A 22887-nucleotide genomic window follows, 5' to 3' on the forward strand; every position below is an offset into this window, starting at 1 on the left:
ACTCAGGTCTAGTTCTCTCAGATGGGAGGGGTTGGACTTCAGAGTTGAGACCAGAAAATCACAGCTGATCTCTGACAAACTGCAGTTTCTCAGTCTGAATAAAGAATAAATGATTTCGGTAAAATTTCGTTAATAATTTAATTAGATGTGTTCAGCCTTAGATGAAACTGCGTTTATGCTTTACTGACTTTAAGAACACTTATCTTGAACAAATGGACATTTAACACTTGTATAAAAGTTCTGATTGAACATGACGTAGTTTGAGTTGGTAATTAAACACATCAGATCTACAATAATAACAGTCAGTGAACTGACCTCAGAATCTCCAGTCTACATTGTCGACTCTCCAGAAAACCACATAGCCGCTTCACTCCTGCATCTTGCAGGTTGTTGTCACTCAGGTCCAGTTCTCTCAGATGGGAAGGGTTGGCCTTCAGAGCTGAGACTATAGAATCACAGTTGATCTCTGACAAACTGCAGCCCCACAGACTGAATAAATAACAAACGATAAAGATAAAAATCAAATAAATAACATGTTTGTTAATATGAGGAGATGACCTTGTCCCTGTTTTTGTTGATCATCATCATGTTAGCCTTCTACAAACATCAAGTCTCTCTTACTCTAGCGCAGAAATAAAGAAAACTTACGCAGCTCCAGTCAGTGAACTGACCTCAGAGTCTCCAGTTTACAGTTTGGACTGCCCAGTGCAACAAAGATATTCACTCCTGCAGCCTGCAGATTGTTTCCCCTCAGGTCCAAATCTCTCAAATGGGAGGGGTTGGACATCAGAGCTAAGGACACAACATCACAGTGATTCTGTCCAAGTCCACATCTAGAAAGTCTGTGATGCAAAAACAAATAAAATCTGTTTCGATCTACAATGGTAATTGTCAACCATTTACAGGCTGAATACACATGAAAGAGACTGATGTCAAAACCCAATGAACAAAAAATGAGAGCATGTTGGTGAAACCCCAGCAGCATATTTCCATGTTTTACACCATGTAAACCCATGTTACAAAAGTGCATAAATTAGTATTAAGGCTTTTTTTAGGATACTACAGGACCTAAATGCAGTAAGTTACTCACATAGTCTAACTCATGTAGCCTACACCAGTGTGAGCCATTTCTACTTTTGGTCGTCACACTTGTGACATTACTTGCTCTGTAACAACACCACGCTACACCACGCAGTGACTTTTTTGACAGTCAGGTTAATTTTTGTTTCTAATGTGTTGTTGCATTTCTGTAAAGGTGCACATCAGCCTTGGTGCTAGTCTTTGCGTATGGTCTGTGTTATCACCGTAGCTTCTGTATAAAGGTAACACAGAAGCCTAAACCGCACATTATTGTTGTCTTACAGTAATTACATTACCATTACAGGTAATGATGCTGCATTGTTACAAGGCACTGTACATACAACATTGTGATTTGCCTCTGCTATTTAACCCTCTGAATCCCAAGCCATTTTTGGCCATTTTTGGTATCTGCCACATTTTTACTCACTGTGATCTCATTTTTCTGTGCAGAGTGAAGTCCTACACCTCTATCGATTCAGGACACATAGGGCTATAGGCTGATGTAACTCAATTTTGTCTCCATGCAATATAACAAAATTTAAGACTGTATATTTAAATAAATACTCTATTTGTCAACACTGATTGATTATATTAACAATCACATCACGACTCACCGAGCCTTTTTACAGTTCATCACAGCTGGACACAGCCTCCTTCGTCCCTCCCATGATGCATTGTACTTGTCCAGGTCCAGCTCATCCAGAACCTTGTCTGACATCTGCAGCATGTAGGCCAGAGCTGAGCACTGGATCTCAGAGAGTTTTTTCTCTGATCTGCTCTCTGACTTCAGGAACTCTTGGATCTCCTGATGAACTGAGAGGTCTCTCATCTCCGTCAGACAGTGGAAGATGTTGATGCTTCTGTCAGGACAGAATTGACATGTGTTCATATCCTTCAGGTTGTTAATGGCTCTCTGGATGGTTTCTGGACTGTTCTCAGTGTGACCCAGAAGGCCTCCCAAGAGTATCTGGTTATACTCCAGAGAGAGGCCATGAAGGAAGCGAACAAACAGGTCCAGGTGACCATTTTTACTCTGCAAGGATTTCTTCATGGCTCTCAACAGGAAGTCATCCAGAGACTTAATGGAATGCTGATCTTTCTCCAGGAAGTCCTCCAGTACCTCTGTCTGTCTGTTGGTGTAACAGTGGAACATGTAGACTGCAGCCAGAAACTCCTGAATGCTTAGATGAACAAAGCAGTAGACTGTTTTCTGGAAGATCACACTCTCTCTTTTGAAGATCTCTGTACAAACTCCTGAGTAGACTAAGGCCTCCGTCACATCAAGACCACAATGCTCCAAGTCTTCTTGATAGAACATGATGTTTCCTTTGTCCAAATGTTCAAACGCCAGCCTTCCCAGCTTCAGAAGAACTTCTCTCGGTCTAATCTCATGTCCCTCATGGTACTTGCTCTTCTTTTTCTTTGTCTGAACAACCAGGAAGTGTGAATACATGTCAGTCAGGGTCTTGGGCAACTCTCCTCTTTGCTCCATAGCCAACATGTGCTCCAGAACTGTAGCAGTGATCCAGCAGAAGACTGGGATTCTACACAGGATGTGGAGGCTCCTGGAGGTCTTGATGTGGGAGATGATTCTGCTGAACAACTCTTCATCACTGAACCTCCTCCTGAAGTACTCCTCCTTCTGGACATCAGTGAAGCCTCGTACTTCTGTGACCCTGTCAACACATGTTGGAGGGATCTGATTGGCTGCTGCAGGTCTGGAAGTTATCCAGACCAGAGCTGAGGGAAGCAGTTTCCCCTTGATGAGGTTTGTCAGCAGAAGACTGACTGATGCCTTCTGTGTGACATCAGACACAACCTGACTGTTGGTGAAGTCCAGTGAAAGTCTGTTTTCATCCAGGCCATCAAAGATGAACAGAAGCTTACAGATAGACAACTTCTCTGCTGTGACCTTCTGTAATGTTGGATGGAAAACATGGAGCAGCCCGAGAAGACAGTACTGCTCATCTTTGATCAAGTTGAGCTCCTTGAATGAAAGCACAATCACCACACTGACATCTTGGTTTTCCAAACCCTCTGCCCAGTCCAGAGTGAACTTCTGCACCAAGAAGGTTTTTCCAACACCAGCGACACCATTGGTCAGAACCACTCTGACGTGTCTCTGTTGGTCAGGTAAGGCTTTAAAGATGTCATGGCACTTGATTGGAGTGTCATGGAGGGACTTCTTGGAAGCTGTCTCAAGTTGCTTCACCTCATGTTGAACATTCACCTCTTCACTCAGTCCCTCTGTGATGTAGAGCTCAGTGTAGATCCTGTTGAGGAGGATTCCACTTCCTGTTACATCAGTTCCTTCAGTCACACGTTCACATCTCCTCCTCAGACTGATCTTATGTTCAGCTAAGACCTCCTGCAGACCAACACCTGTTGAGGGAAAAAAAGGAATATGTGTTGTTACATGTGATTGACTTGGTGTGAGCTCAGTGTGGTTGTGGGTGTGACACCAGGCTTCCAGTGGCTGTGGACTGGTATAGTGTCTTATCTGATTTCATTTTTGGTTGCTTTTGCTAACTTTAGTCTATCAGCTTTGTGCTCGCTTTCAGTTGCTTATATCATTTATTTATTTTGTTAAATAAAGATTTGTTCCACTTTTGTCATTTCTGGGTTTTATTTTCATTGTTACCTCCCCTCATCCCCTAACCATCCTGGGGTCATAATATTTGGACTTAGCAATTCAATGACAACAACATTGCCAAAGTTCAGTCTTACCTGTTCTTGATCTATGTCCACACTGGGGACAGGAGGAGTCTCCTGATGAAGCACACTGGTCCCAGTATGAGCTGATGCACTGTCTGCAGAACCAGTGTCCACAGCTGGTAAAGAGCGGATCCTTCAGGACGTCCTGACACAAAGCACAGCAGGACAGCTGCTGCTCCACAGAAACATGACTCCCCTTCCTCTCTCTGCCAACACATTTATTTATCACACTTTGACTTGTTGTCTATGAAACCAAGAACCCTCTGGTTTATGCACAAGCAGCTCTACTTACTAAACCATAGCCACTCCATTCTCCATTCATTCTACATATATAAACTACAGCTTGAGCAAGAGGTGGGCTACATGCTTAGAGGTCACCAGTCTATCACAGGACCAACTCCGAGACACTAAATGTACCATACACATATGTACACACCAAATGTAGAATTAACAGGTTCCATGTCTTTGGAATGTGGGAGGAAACCAGAGAACCCACAAAAGCCAAACGCATGCACAGGGAGAATATGCAAACTCTGCTCAGAAAGGAACTGGGCTGATTGTATCAGTCCCTCAACAAAAATGAAGTACTGGAACAAAGTGTTTCAAAAAGAGTCATAATAATGAGTTCATAGAAGATCCCTTACTTTATGTCTGAGGGTCCAGGTTCATCACTGAAGACTGGAGGTTCAAATCTGGACCCATCACTTTTCATGGACATAAAGCTGGATACTGGAGACTCACTTCTTTGAGGTCTGTGGTAACGACCTCTGCAAAAACAAACATGTTTTTATTCTCATCAATCACTGATACTATATAAGTCACTTAAGTAGCTGTTAATACATGTTTGTAATATTACTGTGAGATTAGATTACAGCTTCTGTAGATGAGAGATTTTAAGAGGAAGACAGGACTAAATGGGGATTTGGGAGGCAGTGAGACTCTCTCTACTTCTAAATCCATGCTTAAGTCTTTCCTTTTTAATAAAGCTTATAGTTAGGGTTGGTCCTCTACTCTCTTCTCTCTCGCACCAAGTTCCTGTTCTCTAATCTTATCTAATTTTGTCTGTCTACTACACATGCTACTGTGTACTACTACTTTATGGCATATTAACAGCTCTGTGTCCCTGTCCTCATCTCCCTTCCCCTCCCCTCCATTCCTACCGGAATGAACAATTCTCCTACCTGCCTATTATAACTTTTACATTCAACCATAATAACAGCTAACTCACCCAGAATAGACCAACTGCTGTCAGTAAAAGCTTTATTTATATTCATATATATGTCACATTCATATAAATGTTATTTAGTACTTAGAACAGATAAAGTCATTATAGTAGATGACTTTAACATCCATTTTGATGTTGGCAGTGGCAGTCTTAGGTTTTCATTTATGTCATTATTACATTCAGTTGTTTTTTTGCTGAATGTAAATGGATCAACTCACTGTTCTAATCACACCTTAAATCTTGTCCTAACATATGGCATAGAAAGTGATGGTTAGACAGTATTTAATCATAACGGTCTTTCGTCCAATCATTTCCTCATAACATTGAGATTTACAATATAGGGTTACACAGAAATTGGAAAGATATTTCATTACAGTAGACACTTATCCGATGAGGCTGTAACCAGCAGCAGATTTTTTGAGGAAGCCAAGTGAGACAAAAACTGTGCTTTTTAGGCGTTGGGGGACATAAAAGAGTATGTTGCAGTATGTCGTTATTTCTTGTAAAAGAATGAGCTATTAGAGTGCTCAGTTTCCTTTTATCGGGACTTACACACACTTGTTATCTAACCAACACTTTGTATACTGACACGCATTTTCTCTTGCCCTCCCTTACTCACACATGCACACACACATGCATTGTCCTCTTGACTGGACTTAAATAACTTATTTACTCAACCTCCCACTCAAATGCACAAATACAGTGTAATGTACAGTGCAGATTTGATAATGAAAATACCATTTATTCACAAACATAATCATAACGTAGAGGCAGCTTTGTAAAAAAAAATCTTTTTTTTACTGAATACTCCAAATCCTCTATCACTGTGCTTGTTAATTCTGCCAACAAAATGTCAACACAAACTTGCTAATATCATGCTATTTCATTCAATGGCTTGATGAAACGTTGGCCTGAGGCCAAGGGAAGACAGAGTGGATGACTTCCTTCGGCACAGTTCTGGCAAATCACAGGTGAGCTGTATCATGAAAGCAGCCTCACCTGATGGGTTCACAATTCTTTTTTTTTCCACCAAGGGAAGCCAACTCTGCTTGGCTTCTCTTTGGGTAACAGTGCAATACTGTATTTCACCATCTTTGGCTATTTAACATTTAGAGGGCACCTCAATAGTTAGAAAAGAGAAAAAGTGACACAACACAGAATTGCAGTCTGATATAAACAAAAAAAAAAAAAAGAGAGAGGAAGCATGGCTTGCATTGCCTTGGCCTCCAGGAGAAAACGCCATTGGATGTACCTAGATATAAGGAGTTAATTCCTTCATTGTTTATGATGGAGGCGAGCAACCACAATTTATCTCCAACACAAATAGATTAGTTTGTTGATAGCACTACAGTGTTGCTTAGTATACAAATCTAAATTTAGGTGCTCCTCTTAAAAAGAAGGTGGTAAATCGAAGGAGGGTAGCTCCATGGTATAATTCACTGTTGTGTAGTTCAAAGCAGGCAGTTCGAAAGCTGGAAAGAATTTGGCATTCCACTAACTCCAAAGAAGCTCACATAGCCTGGAAAGATAGTTTAATAACTATCTCTGTAAGATTTGAACAGCATATTATTCTTCATTAATAGAAGAAAACAAGAACAACCCTAGATTTCTTTCAAAGAGTCACAGCTCTGTTGAGCCATCTATTCCTTCAGCCCTCAGCAGTAATGACTTCATGAGCTTCTATACCGCTAAAAATGTTGGCATTAGAGATAAAATTCAAGTCATCTTTCTGACAGCTGTCAAACATTAAAGTACAATGGCATTAGAAACCTCTCTATAACCTAATCAACACTTGGATTCCTTCTATCCAATAGATTTTTCTGAGCTCACTTCAGTAATTATAGCATCTAAACCATCAATTACATGTGCCTTTGCTATATTGCTATAATTAAAACTTTACAAAACTACACACATAACTTAAAAAAACATAACATAAAAAAAATCATAGTACGGAAACAGCTCTGGTTAAAGTTACCGATGATCTCTTCATGACTTCAGAAAATGGAGTTGGCTCTATATTTGTCCTACTAGATCTTAGTGCTGTGTTTGACACTATTGATCACAATATTTTACTACAGACACTTGAAACTGTGATCAAGTGTCAAGGTTCTGTGTCTGTCTTTTATTTTGGGCTCATGTTTTGTGTTTTATTTTGTCCAGTTTCTGGATTTCCTGTCTGTCGTGTTTCCTTGTGGTTTTGTCATGTCTGTCTGTGTCCTGTTGTGTTTCCTGTTTTATTTTGTTAAGTTGTGGATTTCCTGTCTGGTGCCCCCTTGTCCCTTGATTGCTTATTGGTCTCACCTGTGTTGATATTCTCATGCATCTCACCTGACTGTTTTGTTAGCCTTCAGCCCTCTTGTGTGTATATAGCCCTCTCTTCCACGTCTCCATGTTCCTTGTTTTTCCATGCCACATTCCTAGAGTTCAAGCCATGTTGATGATTCTTTTTGATTTTTGTATTTTCCTGCCTTGCGCAGCGCTTTTTGTTAATTATTAAATACTTTTTGTTGAACCCCCTGCCTCATCTTTATCTTCCTGCACCTGGGTCCTCGCCTTTACAACCTACCCTACTTGACATCAAGATCACAGGAACCGCATTACACTGGTTTGAATCCTATCTGTCAGACAAATTCCAGTTTGCCTATGTACACAATGATTCTTCTGTTTAAAAGTAAAGTGAGTTATGGAGTTCATCTGTGTTCTGTGCTAGGACCAATACTATTCACATTATACATGCTTCTGGAACTTTAGGAAACACGACATAAACTTCCATTGCTGCCCAGATGATACCCAGCTATATTTATCCATGAGACCAGATGAAACTAATCAGCTGGTTAAACTCCAAGCATGCCTTAAAGACATAAAGGCTTGGATGACCTTGGATATAATTTTCTCTTCTTAAACTCAGAGAAAACCATAGCCTCCTGAGACCCAAGCATTTGTTTGGAATAATTTATTTAAGATAAGATAAAAAAATAAAAAAATAAGCATCATGTTTGACCCGGAAGTAGTTTTTGAAAGACATTATGTGGACACAGGGATTATCGCACTGCATATTACAATTTAAGTCAATAATGTGTACCAAAATATAAACCTGGAAACAATGAAATCCTAACGTCCTCAAACAAGTACTTCTTGATTTGTTAGATTTGTAGAAAAGAAAAGTTAATAGCAGGAATAAACAAGTGCATTGACCCTTCGTTAACAAGAGTGTCTCCTTGTCTAAATGAAGCAGAATAAGCTGCAACAAAGCTAAAACGTAATGTCCCCACATGAGGATGGCGGGTCTCGGGAGGATAAACCTAAACACCTGGTTTCTTTGGATGGCATTACCTTGGCCTCCAGTATTACCGTGAAAAACCTTGGTGTTATATTTGATGAGTATATATCATTTATTTCTCACATAAAGCAGGTGACCAGGACTGCCTTCTTTAACCTGCGTTATATTGTCAAAATTAGTAACATCCTTTCTCAGACTGATATAAAATTAGTGCATACATTTGTGTCTTTCAGGCTAGATTAGACTATAATTCATTACTGTCAGGCTGTCCAAATTGCTCTTTACAAAGCCTCCAATATATTCAAAATACAGAAGCTGTCTGGAAGCACTTCATTTACTTTGTTATATGGTAATATTCTATCCTTGTGTATAAATGAAGAATAAACAATTTTTAAAAAGTCAAATTGACTGCTCTTTAACAGAAATTTCACATATACTTTTTAGTTGTACTTTTACTTTTGATACTTAAGTACAGTAAATACCAGCTACATTAAGACTTTTACTCACATAATATTCTATTAGATGACTTTCACTTTTACCAAAATAATTTTCTAGTAAGATATCTTTACTTTTACTCAAGTATGGCTTTTGAGTATTTTATACAAGACTGCTTGTATCATCATTAGATTCTACATGTACGCTTTAGTGAGATGTACTGTATGTATCTATGACAGTTGGATGTTTATCTCATTCCTCTTTTCCTATCACCTTCTGTTTCTACCCGGCTGGCCTTAGTCAGATGGATCCCTCCATATGAGCTGGGTTTTGCTCAAGGTTTCTTCCTGATAAAAGGGAGTTTTTCCTTGCCACCATCATCTTAGTGCTTCTTAAGCACATGCTTTAAATTGTGTCCCTGTGCCAAGTAGAGGTTGAGAAGCATATGGTTTTCATCCAGTCAATGAACAAAGATCAAGGCAACATTCTCAGGTCAAATGTGATCTGCAAGGTCCACGCCTTCATGAATGCTGAGTGTAACTGTTTTATTAGGTAACAAGAAGAAGTGGCTTAATGTAGTCTAATGTAATAATATTAACATATGCCTGAATCAGCTCTTATGCTCTAATGGTTTAAATACGTTTTTTATATTGGTTTACCACTTAAGGCCAAGGAACCATATATGGTTAATTCATCAATCTTGACTTTTTTTAATGAAAATTTAAAATTATGAAAAATAAATTAAGTAAAAATTCTTACTATGCTCAATACAGTAACACAAAAACACTCAAAGGTTGAAATTAAAAATTTAAGTATTTCAATGAGTGCTGTTAATGAGTTCAAAGAAGTTCACTTACTTTGTGTCAGAGGGTCCAGGCTCATCACTGAAGACTGGAGGTTCAAATCTGGACCCGTCACTCTTCATGGACACACAGCTGGATACTGGAGACTCACCTCTCTGAGGTCTGCGATAACGAACTCTAGAAAAATAAGGGGGGACTTTATTCACACCAGTCACTGAATATTTCTGTAATAAAAGTAGTTTAAGTAGCTGAAAATACAGTTACAGTTATTGAATATAATGATTATTAGCCATTTTTAACAGGAAGATCCCATTGAGATTAAGAACCTCTTTTTTTTCAAGGGAGTCCTGGCCAAGATGGGCAGCAGCAAATACAAACCGCAATTAGAGAATTACACAGTTGGAACACAAACAAAGCAAGAGCTTTAAGTGCTCTCAGATTTGATTTAAAAATGCTTAATGAAATGAATTCAGTTTCCAGTCATTCTGCAACTGGCGACTAACTGAGTTAATTTCATCGATGGTTTGGTAATAGTAATAGTCCTGTAGGGAAATTAATTACCCACCAGCCACCACCAATTAACCATTGGCTGAAATTATTAAAAAATAAAAAAAAAAGGCACAACCTTTTGGTGGGAGAAAGATCCAACAAGTTTGGATTATAAGTCTATTAGGGTTTGATATGGGAAAAAGCACAGGTGAACACCTTGATGAATGCTGCCTGCAAAACATAAGTCTATTTAAAACTGAAACTATCTTTGCTTATTAACAGGTGCTTCCTGGGCATCAAACCTGAAAGAGGTCCAAAGACCAAGAACAACAATGAACTCTCATGTGAGCACCCTTTTGAGGAAACTTATTGTGGCCATCATAGTTTGTTTGTTTCTTTCTTTTTTTGTTGTTTGTTTTGTTTTTGTTGTTTGGTTTTTGCAGCAGTAGTTGGCAGGCTCAGTTTTGAGTAGCCTAGTTCTTTTCATACTTTTTAAAGACAACTTCGCACAAAAAGATTTTTACACAACGCTGTTGCGTGTGAACTCATTATAATGTCTGAGACTTCATTGCTCTCTCCCTTCCTCTCTTATCTTGCCATGTAGGCCTCATTCCCATTCTCTTAATGTTATTGTGACACAGCTAGTTGAATAGTTGAATTGTGACACAGGTAGTTGAATTGCAAGTTTCTACACAATTTATCTGCATTTTAAGATGGCTTTTTTGAGTAGAGTAGAAGTTGGATTTCTTGAATTCTTGAAGTTCTTGGCATTTGCTATATGTTGAAAAATATTTAATTGTTAATAAATATGGGAGGGGGTAATTGTACAATGATTGTAAATTCACAGTAAATGGCAGCTTCATCTGCATTACTTTCATAGTACACACTAAGTCACATAGTGTGAAAAATATAGTGGGTATATGTAAATAAATTCACTGGTGTCAGTGCAGTGAATGTATTAGGTTGGTTCAATTTAAATTTATTAGTTTGGTTCAATAACTAAAAGAAACAATTTGGATCAAAGCAAAGAATTAAGGTTGAGTCAAGTGCAGTATTATTGTTTACATCAGCATAAAATAATCAGGTCATAAGAAGTTACTCAATTTAGATTCTATGAAGTCAAATATTTTAGATGTGATATCTGGACAGATTTTTTTTAGTTTAAGCAAGGTTATACTTTTTTCAGTGTAAGAGATTCTAAGAAGAAAGGACTTATTGTATTTATATGTGTCATAAAAAAAAGAAAATTGATTTATTTTAGAAAATACATTTTAGTAAAATTATTCAGCCACAGGGGACAGAAAATGTACTGAAACTGATTAAAGTGAATTAAAATTAGTGGCAGTTCACTTACTTTGTGTCTGGGGGTCCAGGTTCATCACTGAAGACTGGAGGTTCAAATCTGGACCCGTCACTCTTCATGGACACACAGCTGGATACTGGAGACTCACCTCTCTGAGGTCTGCGATAACGAACTCTGGGGGGAAAAGGGGGGGGGGGGGGGGGGGTTATTCACACCAGCCACTGATTATTTCTGTAGTCAAAGTAGTTTAAGTAGCTGAAAATACACAAACCACAGTTATTGAATATAATGATTATTAACCATTTTTTAACAGGAAGATCCCATTGAGATTAAGAACCTCTTTTATCAAGGGAGTCCTGGCCAAGATAGGCAGCAGCAAATACAAACCACAGTTAGAGATTTACACAGTTGGAACACAAACAAAGCGAGAGCTTTAAGTGCTCTCAGTTTTGATTTAAAAATGCTCAATGAAATGAACTCAGTTTCCAGTCATTCTACAACTGGTGACTAACTGTTCATTTCACTAATGGTTTGGTAATCATAATAGTCCTGTAGTGAAATTAATTAACCACAAGGAACAGAAAACTTGGTTGAAATTATTGAAAAAAAAATAAATAAATAAAGTCACATAAATGAGTTTATAGCTCTTCACTTACTTTATGTCAGAGGGTCCAGTTTCATCACTGAAGACTGGAGGTTCAAATCTGGACCCGTCACTCTTCATGGACACACAGCTGGATACTGGAGACTCATCTCTGTCCCCTTCTTCCTTCATCTTCAGGACTTGAATCAGTCTGAGACGTAAACCAGTAACAGTGAGTTTACAGTCTGTATTCTCCACTAAGCTGATTTCTTAACTTTCTCTAGTTTTCATTTAACAGCAGTGTGCAGATGCTTCTTGTAAATAGTGTGCCTGTCTGAACAGTCCAGGCTGTAAACAAACCATTAGTGACTTCAATATGGACACTTTGACTCTCTTATCTTGGGAGCATGTCTGTATTTCTTGTATAGAGTAAGCTGCCGAATATTCTTATAAAACAATGAAAGATTTACTTTATTTTCTTCAATTATACAGTAATTAATTGAAACTTTTGTCTATCATCCCTCCTTTCTTCTCTCCCCTAATGTCTCCTAACCCATGTCCCCACCAACCCAGTCCGCAGACATCTCTCCCTCTTCCCACAACATGCCTGCCCCCAGACACCAAAATACCGCCCTCCCCGCACCACACTTCAACACACACACAATCTCCGCCTCACATCATCACAGACCACGGCAGAGGACAGCTGAGGAAGCTCCAGCCCAGGAAAGCAGCAGGCCCAGACAAGGTGTGTCCAACACTACTGAAGACCTCACTTCATATCTAATGAAGACGTTGGAGCAGCTCTTCCTCGGCCTCCTCAGAGCCCAGAGGACTGTGCAATATTTGTAATTTGGAATTTAATCTGTTAAGAGTTGATCAGTTATTGTACATTGTTTATTTTCCTTATTTCTTTTTTGTATATATACTATACACTATCAAAAGTTTTAGAACACCACGCTTTTTCCTTTTTTACAGAAAATTATTCAGTTTATTGTGTCATTGCACTCTGAAATGAAAGCATAGAACAAAGCAATTTGAGTTGAAAAAGAATCATGGAATCAATTTATAGACCGAAATGTATTCTAAACTTTTGACTCATCAAAGTAGTCACCTTTGACAGATATCAAATATTCTTCAGAAAGTTCATTCCAAGTTTGTTGCAGAAGTTCCCATAAATGTGTGGCACTTGTAGGTTGCTTGGCTTTCACTCTTCTGTCCAGTTCATCCCAAACCAGCTCAATGGGGTTTAACTCTGGAGACTGTGCTGGCCACTCCATGTTTTCAAGCTTACCATCTTGTTCTTTTTTCCTAAGGTAGTTTTGGCATAGCTTAGACTTGTGTTTTAGGTCATTATCTTGCTGTAGGATGAACCTCTGACCAACTAGGTCCATTCCAGAGGGTATTGCATGGTGCTGCAGAATGCTGTGGTAGCCATTTTGGTCACTCACTCCGTACAAGTGACCGACCCTGGATCCAGCAAAACAGCCCCAGACCATCACACTCCCTCCTCCATGTTTGACAGTTGATGTCACACACTGTGGAACCATCCTCTCACCTACTCGACGGCGTATAAAGATCCTCCGTGATGAACCAAAGATTTGAAATTTTGATTCATCAGTCCATAATACCTTAATTGCCATTTTTCTCGCCAATTTTGTAGCAACACACTACTTTCTGCAGTATAATACTGTTCACCTGATGCTCATGAGGGTCTGGTACCACAGTGTGTTCCAACACTGTTTTTATGCAGACAGAGGGGATTGTAAGTAATCCCGAAAAGTTGGAACACCTGTAGTCTTGTCTTCTAGACCCCATCCCAACTAAGTTGCTCAAGGAGGTTTATCCATTAATTAATACCTCCATATTAAATCAGATAAACTTATCTTTATTAACAGGATATGTGCCCCAGTCTTTTAAAACTGCTGTAATTAGACCATTACTTAAAAAAACCACTCTTGACCCAGATGTTTTAGCCAACTATAGGCCAATTTCCAACCTTCCTTTTGTCTCTAAAGTTTTGGAAAGGGTTGTTGTCAATCAGTTGGTTGATCACTTAAACAGGAATGGTTTGTTTGAAGAGTTTCAGTCAGGTTTTAGAGCTCATCATAGTACAGAAACGGCTCTGGTTAAAGTTACCAATGATCTCCTCATGGCTTCAGATAATGGACTTGTCTGTATACTTGTCCTGCTAGATCTCAGTGCTGCATTTGACACTATTGATCACAATATTTTACCACAGAGACTTGAAAATGTGATCAAGATTACAGGAACTGCACTAGACTGGTTTGAATCATATCTGTCAGACAGATTCCATTTTGTCCATGTAAACAACAACTCTTCTATATATACCAAAGTAAGCTGTGGAGTTCCTCAGGGTTCTGTGCTAGGACCAATATTATTCACATTATACATGCTTCCCTTAGGCAATATTATTAGAAAGCACGGCATTAACCATTGCTATGCAGATGATACCCAGCTATATTTATCCATGAAACCAGATGAAACTTATCAGCTGGTTAAACTTCAAGCATGCCTTAAAGACATAAAGGCTTGGATGACCTGTAATTTTCTACTTTTAAACTCAGACAAAACCGAAGTTATCGTATTTGGCTCTAAACATCTCAGAGATTCATTATCTAATCACCTGCTTTTGTTGGATGGCATTATCGTGGCCTCCAGTACTACTGTGAAAAACCTTGGTGTTATATTTGACCAGGATATGTCCTTTAATTCTCACATAAAGCAGGTGGCCAGGACTGCTTTCTTTCACCTTCGTAATATCATCAAAATTAGGAACATCCTTTCTCAGAGTGATGCGGAAAAACTAGTTCATGCATTTGTGTCTTCCAGGCTGGATTATTGTAACTCGTTACTGTCTGGCTGTCCAAGTAGCTCTTTAAAAAGCCTCCAATTGATTCAAAATGCTGCAGCAAGAGCACTGACAGGAATTAGCAAGAGAGATCATATTACTCCAGTATTAGCTTCTCTTCATTGGCTCCCTTTAAAATCTAGAATTATATTTAAAATCCTCCTCCTTACATAGAAGGCCCTGAAAGGCCTAGCTCCATCATATATGAAAGACCTCATAGTACTATACTGTCCCAACAGATCACTACAATCTCTAAGTGCAGGTCTGCTTGTGGTTCCTAGAGTTTCTAAAAGTAGAATGGGAGGTAGAGCCTTCAGCTATCAGGCTCCTCTCCTATGGAACCAGCTCTCAGTTTGGGTTCGGGAGGCAGACACAGTCTCTACGTATAGGGTCAGGCTTAAGACTTTCCTTTTTGAAAAAGCTTATAGCTAGGGCTGGACTTAACCATCCCTTAGTTATGCTGCTATAGGCCTAGGCTGCAGGGGGACGATACACTGAGGACATGTCCTCTCCTCTTTCTTCTCTAGCTCCTGTCCTCTAATATCTTATCATTTTATTTTCTATCTCTTATAATTTACTAACCACTGTGTCTTACTCTCTCCCCTCCGCTCCCCTCCCCCTCCATCATCTTGTGAGGGTCTCTGGTCTGGAGTGCTGAATATCTGACCTGTGGAGTTCTAAGCTATATCTGCTGCTGTGGCCTCATCAACCAGCCCAGTCTGGAGTGCTGTGTATCAGACCTGTGGAGCTCCATAAACTACATCTGCCCCAGTCATCATGGCCTCCTCCAGTTGTCCACTCCTACCTAGATGAACAATTCACCAACCTGCCTATGATTCCTGTTATACTCACAAACTGTCACAGATCATCAGCTGTGTGTTATATTACTAGACCCTACATGTTTCCTTCAGCTTGATGTATGTATCTATGACAGAAGTTTGTTTATTTTGTTTCTCCTGCTCATCTTTTCTCTCTATCTTCTCTGTTTCTACCCGGCTGGCCTTCGGCAGATGGGTCCCTCCATATGAGCTGGGTTCTGCTCAAGGTTTCTTCCTGTTAAAAGGGAGTTTTTCCTTGTCACCGTCGCCCTCATGCTTGCTCTGGAGGTTGTAGGCTGGGTTTTGTGAAGCGTCTTGAGATGATTTGTATTGTTATTGGCGCTATATAAATAAAACTGAATTGAATTGAATTGAAATCTGCTCTTCCGAGATGCAAAGTGCTGCCACGATTGTTAAAAAAGTGTGGGAGATTGCTGTACAAACTGTATATATAAACGCAGTTGCACAGTCGCCGTTCACCTATGCGCTTCCATTAACGATCGTGTAACAACACATTTGATTAGTTTGACTGGAAAAAAAGGACCAAAAATCTCTGCCCTTCAGAGATCAGTCCTTATGGGAATAGACCAAAACTTGTTTTTGAGCTGAAGCTTCTACATACAGTCTGTCAGGCCGTTGAGTGACAAAGTTATAATGTAACAGGCAGATACATCAAAATCAGAGCAAAAAACCCGGGTCGACGCGGCATTCCTGTTTACTTCAAAGCCGCGTCGAGCCGAGCTGATGTTACTTGATGTCAACATTTTTTTTTATTTTATTTTATTTTTACCGTCAGTGGTGCCCAGCTATGGAAGTATTTTCACAAAATCCCACAGGTACTTAGTATTTCTGGCTCTCTGCCAACCATCTTGACTTTGAGTTAAAAATATATATATATATATGGTGTTGGTAGACTTACAACATCAAACCCATACATTTACAAAAACAGCTTTTCAGAATGAGAATCTCTTTATTGGCCAGATGTACGATGTACACAGGAATTTTACCTGATGTAAAATTCCTTAATAGCTGTCAACTATAGTGACCACTATGCATGAAAAGGTTAATGTTAATGTTGTGGCTGATCAGTGTGTTTGTGAACATGTTAAAAATAATGGTTTTGGAACAGTGTTTGTGTTTTGTTTCCACATTTTGTCTAATTCAGTTCAGAGTGAAGAAATATTTTATGATTTCACGAAGGAAAACGTATTTTTAAGTCATTTGGATTTATTCAACAGCCACTGTTATGTTGCAGATAAAGATATTAACTTTACAGCTAATCTTTCTTTACTTTTTTATCAAGCATGATTTTAAGTTTTTAGTCGATATTTACATATATTATACTGTATTCTATTTCAAGCAGAAATAAATAACTTTAAAACGAGGGTAATAAGAGAAATAAAGTTGGGCAGTGTACCTTCCTGTTGTGTTGGTGTCAAATTAAAGAAGATTCAAACTATCACCTGCATTACACCCACAGTCTATAGTGTCTTGAGAAGGCCATTGTGAAAAAACAGTCTTACACTTGTTTTATAAAAACGATCAAACTTGATATCCAGATGTGCTATGTCTGAATCAATGGGACATTAACAGAAATAGATAATCACTATTGATCCTTTTTTTTCATCTTGGTTCATGTGTTAGAAAGTGAGTGAGGAATGGTCATATGATAAAGCTACAGCACTTGAACACAGCCCTGTTTCATTCTTTGATTTCTCATCACGTGTAAAAACACTTTCTATTCTGCAAGCAAAGCTAAATGTAAAATTTCTTGTTTGGGCCTTTGGGCTTTTCTCTTCCACCATGGCCCTTAAATAGATATCTTTAAATTGCAATCTTATTATTTTCTGATGTGCTGGAATAAACAGGAACAGTATTTTCTGACATCACAGCAGCTGTGTCAGGAAGCCATGTTAGCTGTGTGCCCTCAACACATGACACTGTTCCAACTGTATGAACAACCAAATGTCACTGTTGGTTATTTTATTAACACAATTTTTCAATAATATTGTAAATTAACTGAAAATTACACACATGAATGCAGTCCCAGTTGTTTGGAAGTTTACAAGTTAGGGTTAGGTCACACTGACAGTGAGCTCAAGAATCTAGCTGCCAGAGAGCGAGACTGAACCGACTGAAGGACAACTTCCTCTCCAGATTTTCATTAATTCTGCTTTTATTTAACCTCCTCTTAGCTTGTCTTCACTGCTGAACTGAGCAACCACACACAATTTATTGTGCACTTACAAAAACAATAAAGTCTGATCTGGAGTCTGATCTGGATACTGGAGACTCCATTCTTTGTTTGTTTTACTTTTGTTTTTAGAGGTAAACAATCGGCACAGAGTGACACCACAACACAAGAATGAGGACAAACAAGTCTGTCAAGTAGCACTCTTCAAAGCGCTAAGAAAACACAACAAGGGTTTTGTTTTGGCAGAAGTCAAGTCTGAATTTTCTTCCCTCTCCAAGTCATACAGAGAAAAGTGACAATAAAATTATAATTGAAGTTTGTCATAGTGAAGGAAACACAGGTCTATTAATGATAGCTGCGTTCTACTTAGAGGAGGACCTGTCATTGCTTTTTGGGATACTTAAAGGAACTGAGCCTTCATGGTTACTCCTGTGGTTCCCTCACTGTGACAAGTCAAAATATCTGTCATGAAAAAGGACTATAATGTTGTGTTAACACTCACCCTGCCTCATCGTTCAACCACCTTCTGTCCATTCAAAACAAAGTCTGAGCTGATTTCAGTTTTCCCTTCCTGCTATCACGAAACTTGATCACCTACTCAGATGAGCTCCTCCCCTCTTTATTTGCAGGAAATAAATCTATCTGTGTGTGGATCTGACTACATGGTGCGTTTTTGAGCCTCAGTTGAAACAAAATGGGTTGGAGCCATCAGGTACAACACCCCACGCAACACTTTAACTGCCATCCATAGTAAATAGATTTTAAAAGTTTAAATGTCCAAAAGATATTTTTAAAATATTCAGTCAGCAGCTTCACATGTTATTCTATTAAAGGCATGCAGATGTCAGATGGGCTGAAATAAGGAGAGAGTAATTTATAACGAAAGAGGAGATAAAGGGATTTCAAGAGTAGATACAGCCTTCATAGGAAACTCTTCAGTAGTGTGAGCTCAAGTACATAGATTTGGTGGATAGTTCATGATTTTTATTTATTTATTTTTTTAAATAGAATGCTTTGATAGGTAATGCAGGACATTTCTAAAATTTTGAACAAATAGACATATCCTAACATTTGCCAACTGCCTTCTTTGTGAGAGACAAAAAACAGCAACAACAAAAAAAAGTTAATATCCTATTAAAGTTGTCATAGTGCTTTTTGAAATATTCTTTGAACTGCACCTGTATATTAAAAAAAAACAAAAAAAAAACGTACATGTCCACCATGCTCTACTTGTACATCTACTTATACAAAAGTACGTTATGGAGTTCCTCAACGTTCTGTGCTAAGACCAACACAGCATATACAGTACTTCCATTGCCATGCAGATGACACCCAGCTATATTTATCCTTGAAACCCGATTAAAATAATCAGCTGGTTAAACTCCAAGCATGCCTTAAAGATATAAAGGCTTGGATAATTTTCTCATTTTAAACTCAGACAAAACAGAAGTCACTCCATTTGGTCCTAAACATCTCAGAGATTCATTATCTAATCATTTAGTTTCTTAGAATGGCATTATCGTGGCCTCCAGTACTACTGTGAAAAGCCTTGGTGTTATATTTGACCAGGATATGTCCATTAATTTCATACATAAAGCAGGTGACCAGGACTGCTTTCTTTCACCTGCATAATATCATGAAAATTAGGAACATCCTTTCTCAGAGTGATGCGGAAAAACTATGTCATGCATTTGTGTCTTCCAGGCTGGATTATTGTAACTTGTTATCTGTCTGGCTGTCCAAAAAGCTCTTTAAAAAGCCTCCAATTGATTCAAAACGCTGCAGCAAGAGCACTGACAGGAATTAACAAGAGAGATTGTGTTACTCCAGTTTTAGCTTCTCTTCATTGGCTCCCTTTAAAATCCAGATTTAAATTTAAAATCCTCCTCCTCACATACAAGGCCCTTAAAGGCTCCATCATATCTAAAAGACCTCATTGTATCATATCACCCCAACAGATCACTACAATCTCTAAGTGCAGGTCTACTTGTGATTCCTATAGTTTCTAAAAGTAGAATGGGAGATGGAGCCTTCAGCTATCAGGTTCCTCTCCTATGGAACCAGCTCCCAGTTTGGGTTCAGGAGGCAGACACCATCTCTACGTCAGACTTGAGACTTTGCTTTTTGGACATTGCTGAACTGAGCAACCAAACAGAATTTGTTGTACATCTATTAAAGACAATAAAGTCTAATCTGGATACTGCACACGAGGTAAGTCTCCATGCCTTACCTCGTGTGCACACTAAAGGACACAGAAGAGGTGGAGCTGAAGTTCCCAGCCCCCTCCAAAACAGGAAACAAGTAGCACTCTTCAAAGCGCTAAGAAAACACTACAAGTGTTTTGTTTTGGCAGAAGTCAATTTGATTTTTTGATTTGTCATTGAGGGAAACACGGGTGTATTAATGATAGCTGCCTTCTACTTAGAGGAGGACCTGTCAGCGTCTTTTGGGATACTTAAAGGAACTGAGCCTTCATGGTTACTCCTGTGGTCCCCTCACTGTGACAAGTCAAAATATCTGTCATGAAAAAGGACTATAATGTTGTGTTAACACTCACCCTGCTTCATCGTTCAACCACCTTCTGTCCATTCAAAACAAAGTCAGAGCTGATTTCAGTTATCCCTTCCTGCTCTTGATCACCCACTCAGGTGAGCTCCTCCCCTCTTTATTTGCAGGAAATCTGATAAATCTATCTGTGCGTGGATCTGACTACATGGTGCGTTTTTGAGCCTCAGTTGAAACAAAATGAAATCAGAAAAATCAGGTACAACACTCCACGCAACACTTCAACTGCCATCGATAGTTAATAGATTTTTTTAATAGATAGTAAGCCACCAGTTGATTCAAAATGCAGCAGCAACAGCGCTGACAGGAATTAGCAAGAGAGATCATAATACTCCAGTTTTAGCTTCTCTTCATTGGCTCCTCCTCCTTACATACAAGGTCCTTAAAGGCTCCGTCACATATCTGAAAGACCTCATTGTATCATATTATCCCAACAGATCACTACAATCTCTAAATGCAGGTCTACTTAGGCCTGCACTTTGAGCTTATAGTGATTGCCTTGTTATGCACAGTCTAGGGTTGTGGGACACAGCATATAGAAGGCCATTTTCAAACAGCCTTTTCTCCTTCAGGAGCCAAAGGGGACCACACACCATGGCCAAACACTAAACATAATGAGTCCTGGGGAGTTTCCCTAACAGCAAGCAACAACAAGGGGAGGCCTTCATTCCAATCTTCGCTGGACTCGAAGCAGAATTTCTGCAGCATGGACTTTAATATCTGGTGAAATCTCTCCAGTGCATCTTGGCTCTTGGGATGGTAAGGACTGCACTTGATGTGTTTGACTCAGCGCTGTCATTACCTGAGCACCCGAGACATGAAATTGGTACCTTGATCCGTTTGTATTATTTTAGGTAACCCAAAAGTCTAAAAGAAATCTGTCAGGGCTTTTATGACATGCTTAGCTTTAACGGTGCGTGATGGAATGGCTTCAGGGTAGTGATGCACATGATAGTCAATATGTACTGATATCCAGTCTTCGTTTTAGGCAGTGGTTCCATACAGTCCGAGAAAACACGATCAAATGGCTCCCTGAACACTGGAATTGGTAGCAAGGGAGCGAGTGGCACAGGTTGATTTGGTTTTCCAACCACCTGACATGTTTGACAGGACTAGCAATACCTTGCTATATCCATTTTTAACCCCAGCCAAAAGAAATTACGCAGCACACGTTGATGCGTTTTCTCGAAGGTGGCCAGTCAAGCTGGAGTCATGTGCCAAATTAAGAACTTCTGACCGATATTCCTTTGGCACAACCACCTGGGTAACCACATTTACCCCGCTAGAGTTACGACTCCATCGTCTCATCAGAATCCCATTGTCCAAGAAGAAAATAGGTTGTTGCTCCTCAGTGGACATAGCTGAGGACAGACACCAAGCAAAAGATGGGTTATTTTTCTGAGCAGTAAACAACATGTCCCTCGTTACATCCAAGGTTAATGCTGTGTCAGGGAACGGCATGGTCTCAGTCACACCTTTCAACATTTTGTCATTCTCAGTACCGGGAGGAGCAGAGCAAACACACTCACTCTCTTTTAATGCGGCCAAAAAGGAATCAGACAAATCACCCAATAGCACAGGAGGGAACACATCTGGCACAGGCAGATAGACTTAGACACAGAGACAGACTCAGGCGCAGCAAACACAGGCACATTGACAACTCTGAGTGGAGGAAACACTTTTCCTCCAGCTAAATCATTACCGAGGATGAATGACAGACCACTAATGGGGAAACACTCATTTTAATGCCCCATACTAGCAAACTTCCCACTAAACATTAGACGTCATGTCTATATTGCGTCAGTCAGTCCAAGACCCACTTTGCACCTCTACATGACGTGCAAAAAAAGGCCGCTTTTTTGGACGTCAATTCATGACCGTATTTGGGCGTCAATATGCAGTTAAACTTTTCAGCGTTGGGCTATGTCACTTTTTTGGACGTCTTAGACAGGTGCAGGGAATTGACATGGTGTATTATTATCAGTATTATAATAATAATTATTAATATTAGTTGTAGTAGTTTAGGCTATATATGTGTAAAATAAATGTAAAATACCAGTATTGTTCTTACAACATTATTTGTGATTAAACATTATTTTTAAATAAAAGTAATCTTTTTGTTTGTTTTCATTTTCCGATTATTCTTTGATAAAATAATGTTAATACAACAAAATAAATAAAGGTGTATTTGGGGGGAAACAGTAAACGCCACTCTGATTGGCATCAGGTCATCACAAGTACACCCACTCCGATTGGCCCAGGTGTTTCGCTAAGTGGCCGCTCGGCTCTCCTCCACATTGTGCAAGTGAGTTCGGTCAGCCCATAGACTGCCTAGTTAATTTTGTGTTCATTTATGCATTTATAGCGTTTGCTGTTTTAGCTTTGTTGTGTTAATCTACTTCAAACCCGTCGTTGCTACAATTAGCATTGTATCTGCTAACCTTACCTTTTGAACATGACAATTTGTTTATAACGAAGCCGGCGAAAAATCAATACATAGAGCGGTTGGTAACGTTATATATAACACA

The 22887-nt window shown here is 39.2% G+C and overlaps 1 protein-coding gene across 1 annotated transcript; it reads right to left on the reverse strand.

The window, feature by feature from the left end:
- Positions 1-302: 302 nt before the first annotated feature.
- On the reverse strand, positions 303-18342 carry LOC124995994 (NLR family CARD domain-containing protein 3-like). Its single transcript, XM_047568783.1, has 10 exons — positions 18297-18342; positions 11987-12124; positions 11382-11504; positions 9593-9715; positions 4440-4562; positions 4174-4177; positions 3808-3991; positions 1695-3462; positions 672-842; positions 303-489 (listed from the first exon to the last, which is right to left on the reverse strand). The coding sequence occupies exons 1-10, from the start codon at positions 18326-18328 to the stop codon at positions 303-305; spliced, it is 2853 nt and encodes a 950-aa protein (XP_047424739.1). The 5' UTR covers positions 18329-18342.
- Positions 18343-22887: the final 4545 nt, after the last annotated feature.

Source organism: Mugil cephalus, chromosome 18 (assembly GCF_022458985.1).
Source record: "Mugil cephalus isolate CIBA_MC_2020 chromosome 18, CIBA_Mcephalus_1.1, whole genome shotgun sequence".
NCBI classification, from domain to species: domain Eukaryota; kingdom Metazoa; phylum Chordata; class Actinopteri; order Mugiliformes; family Mugilidae; genus Mugil; species Mugil cephalus.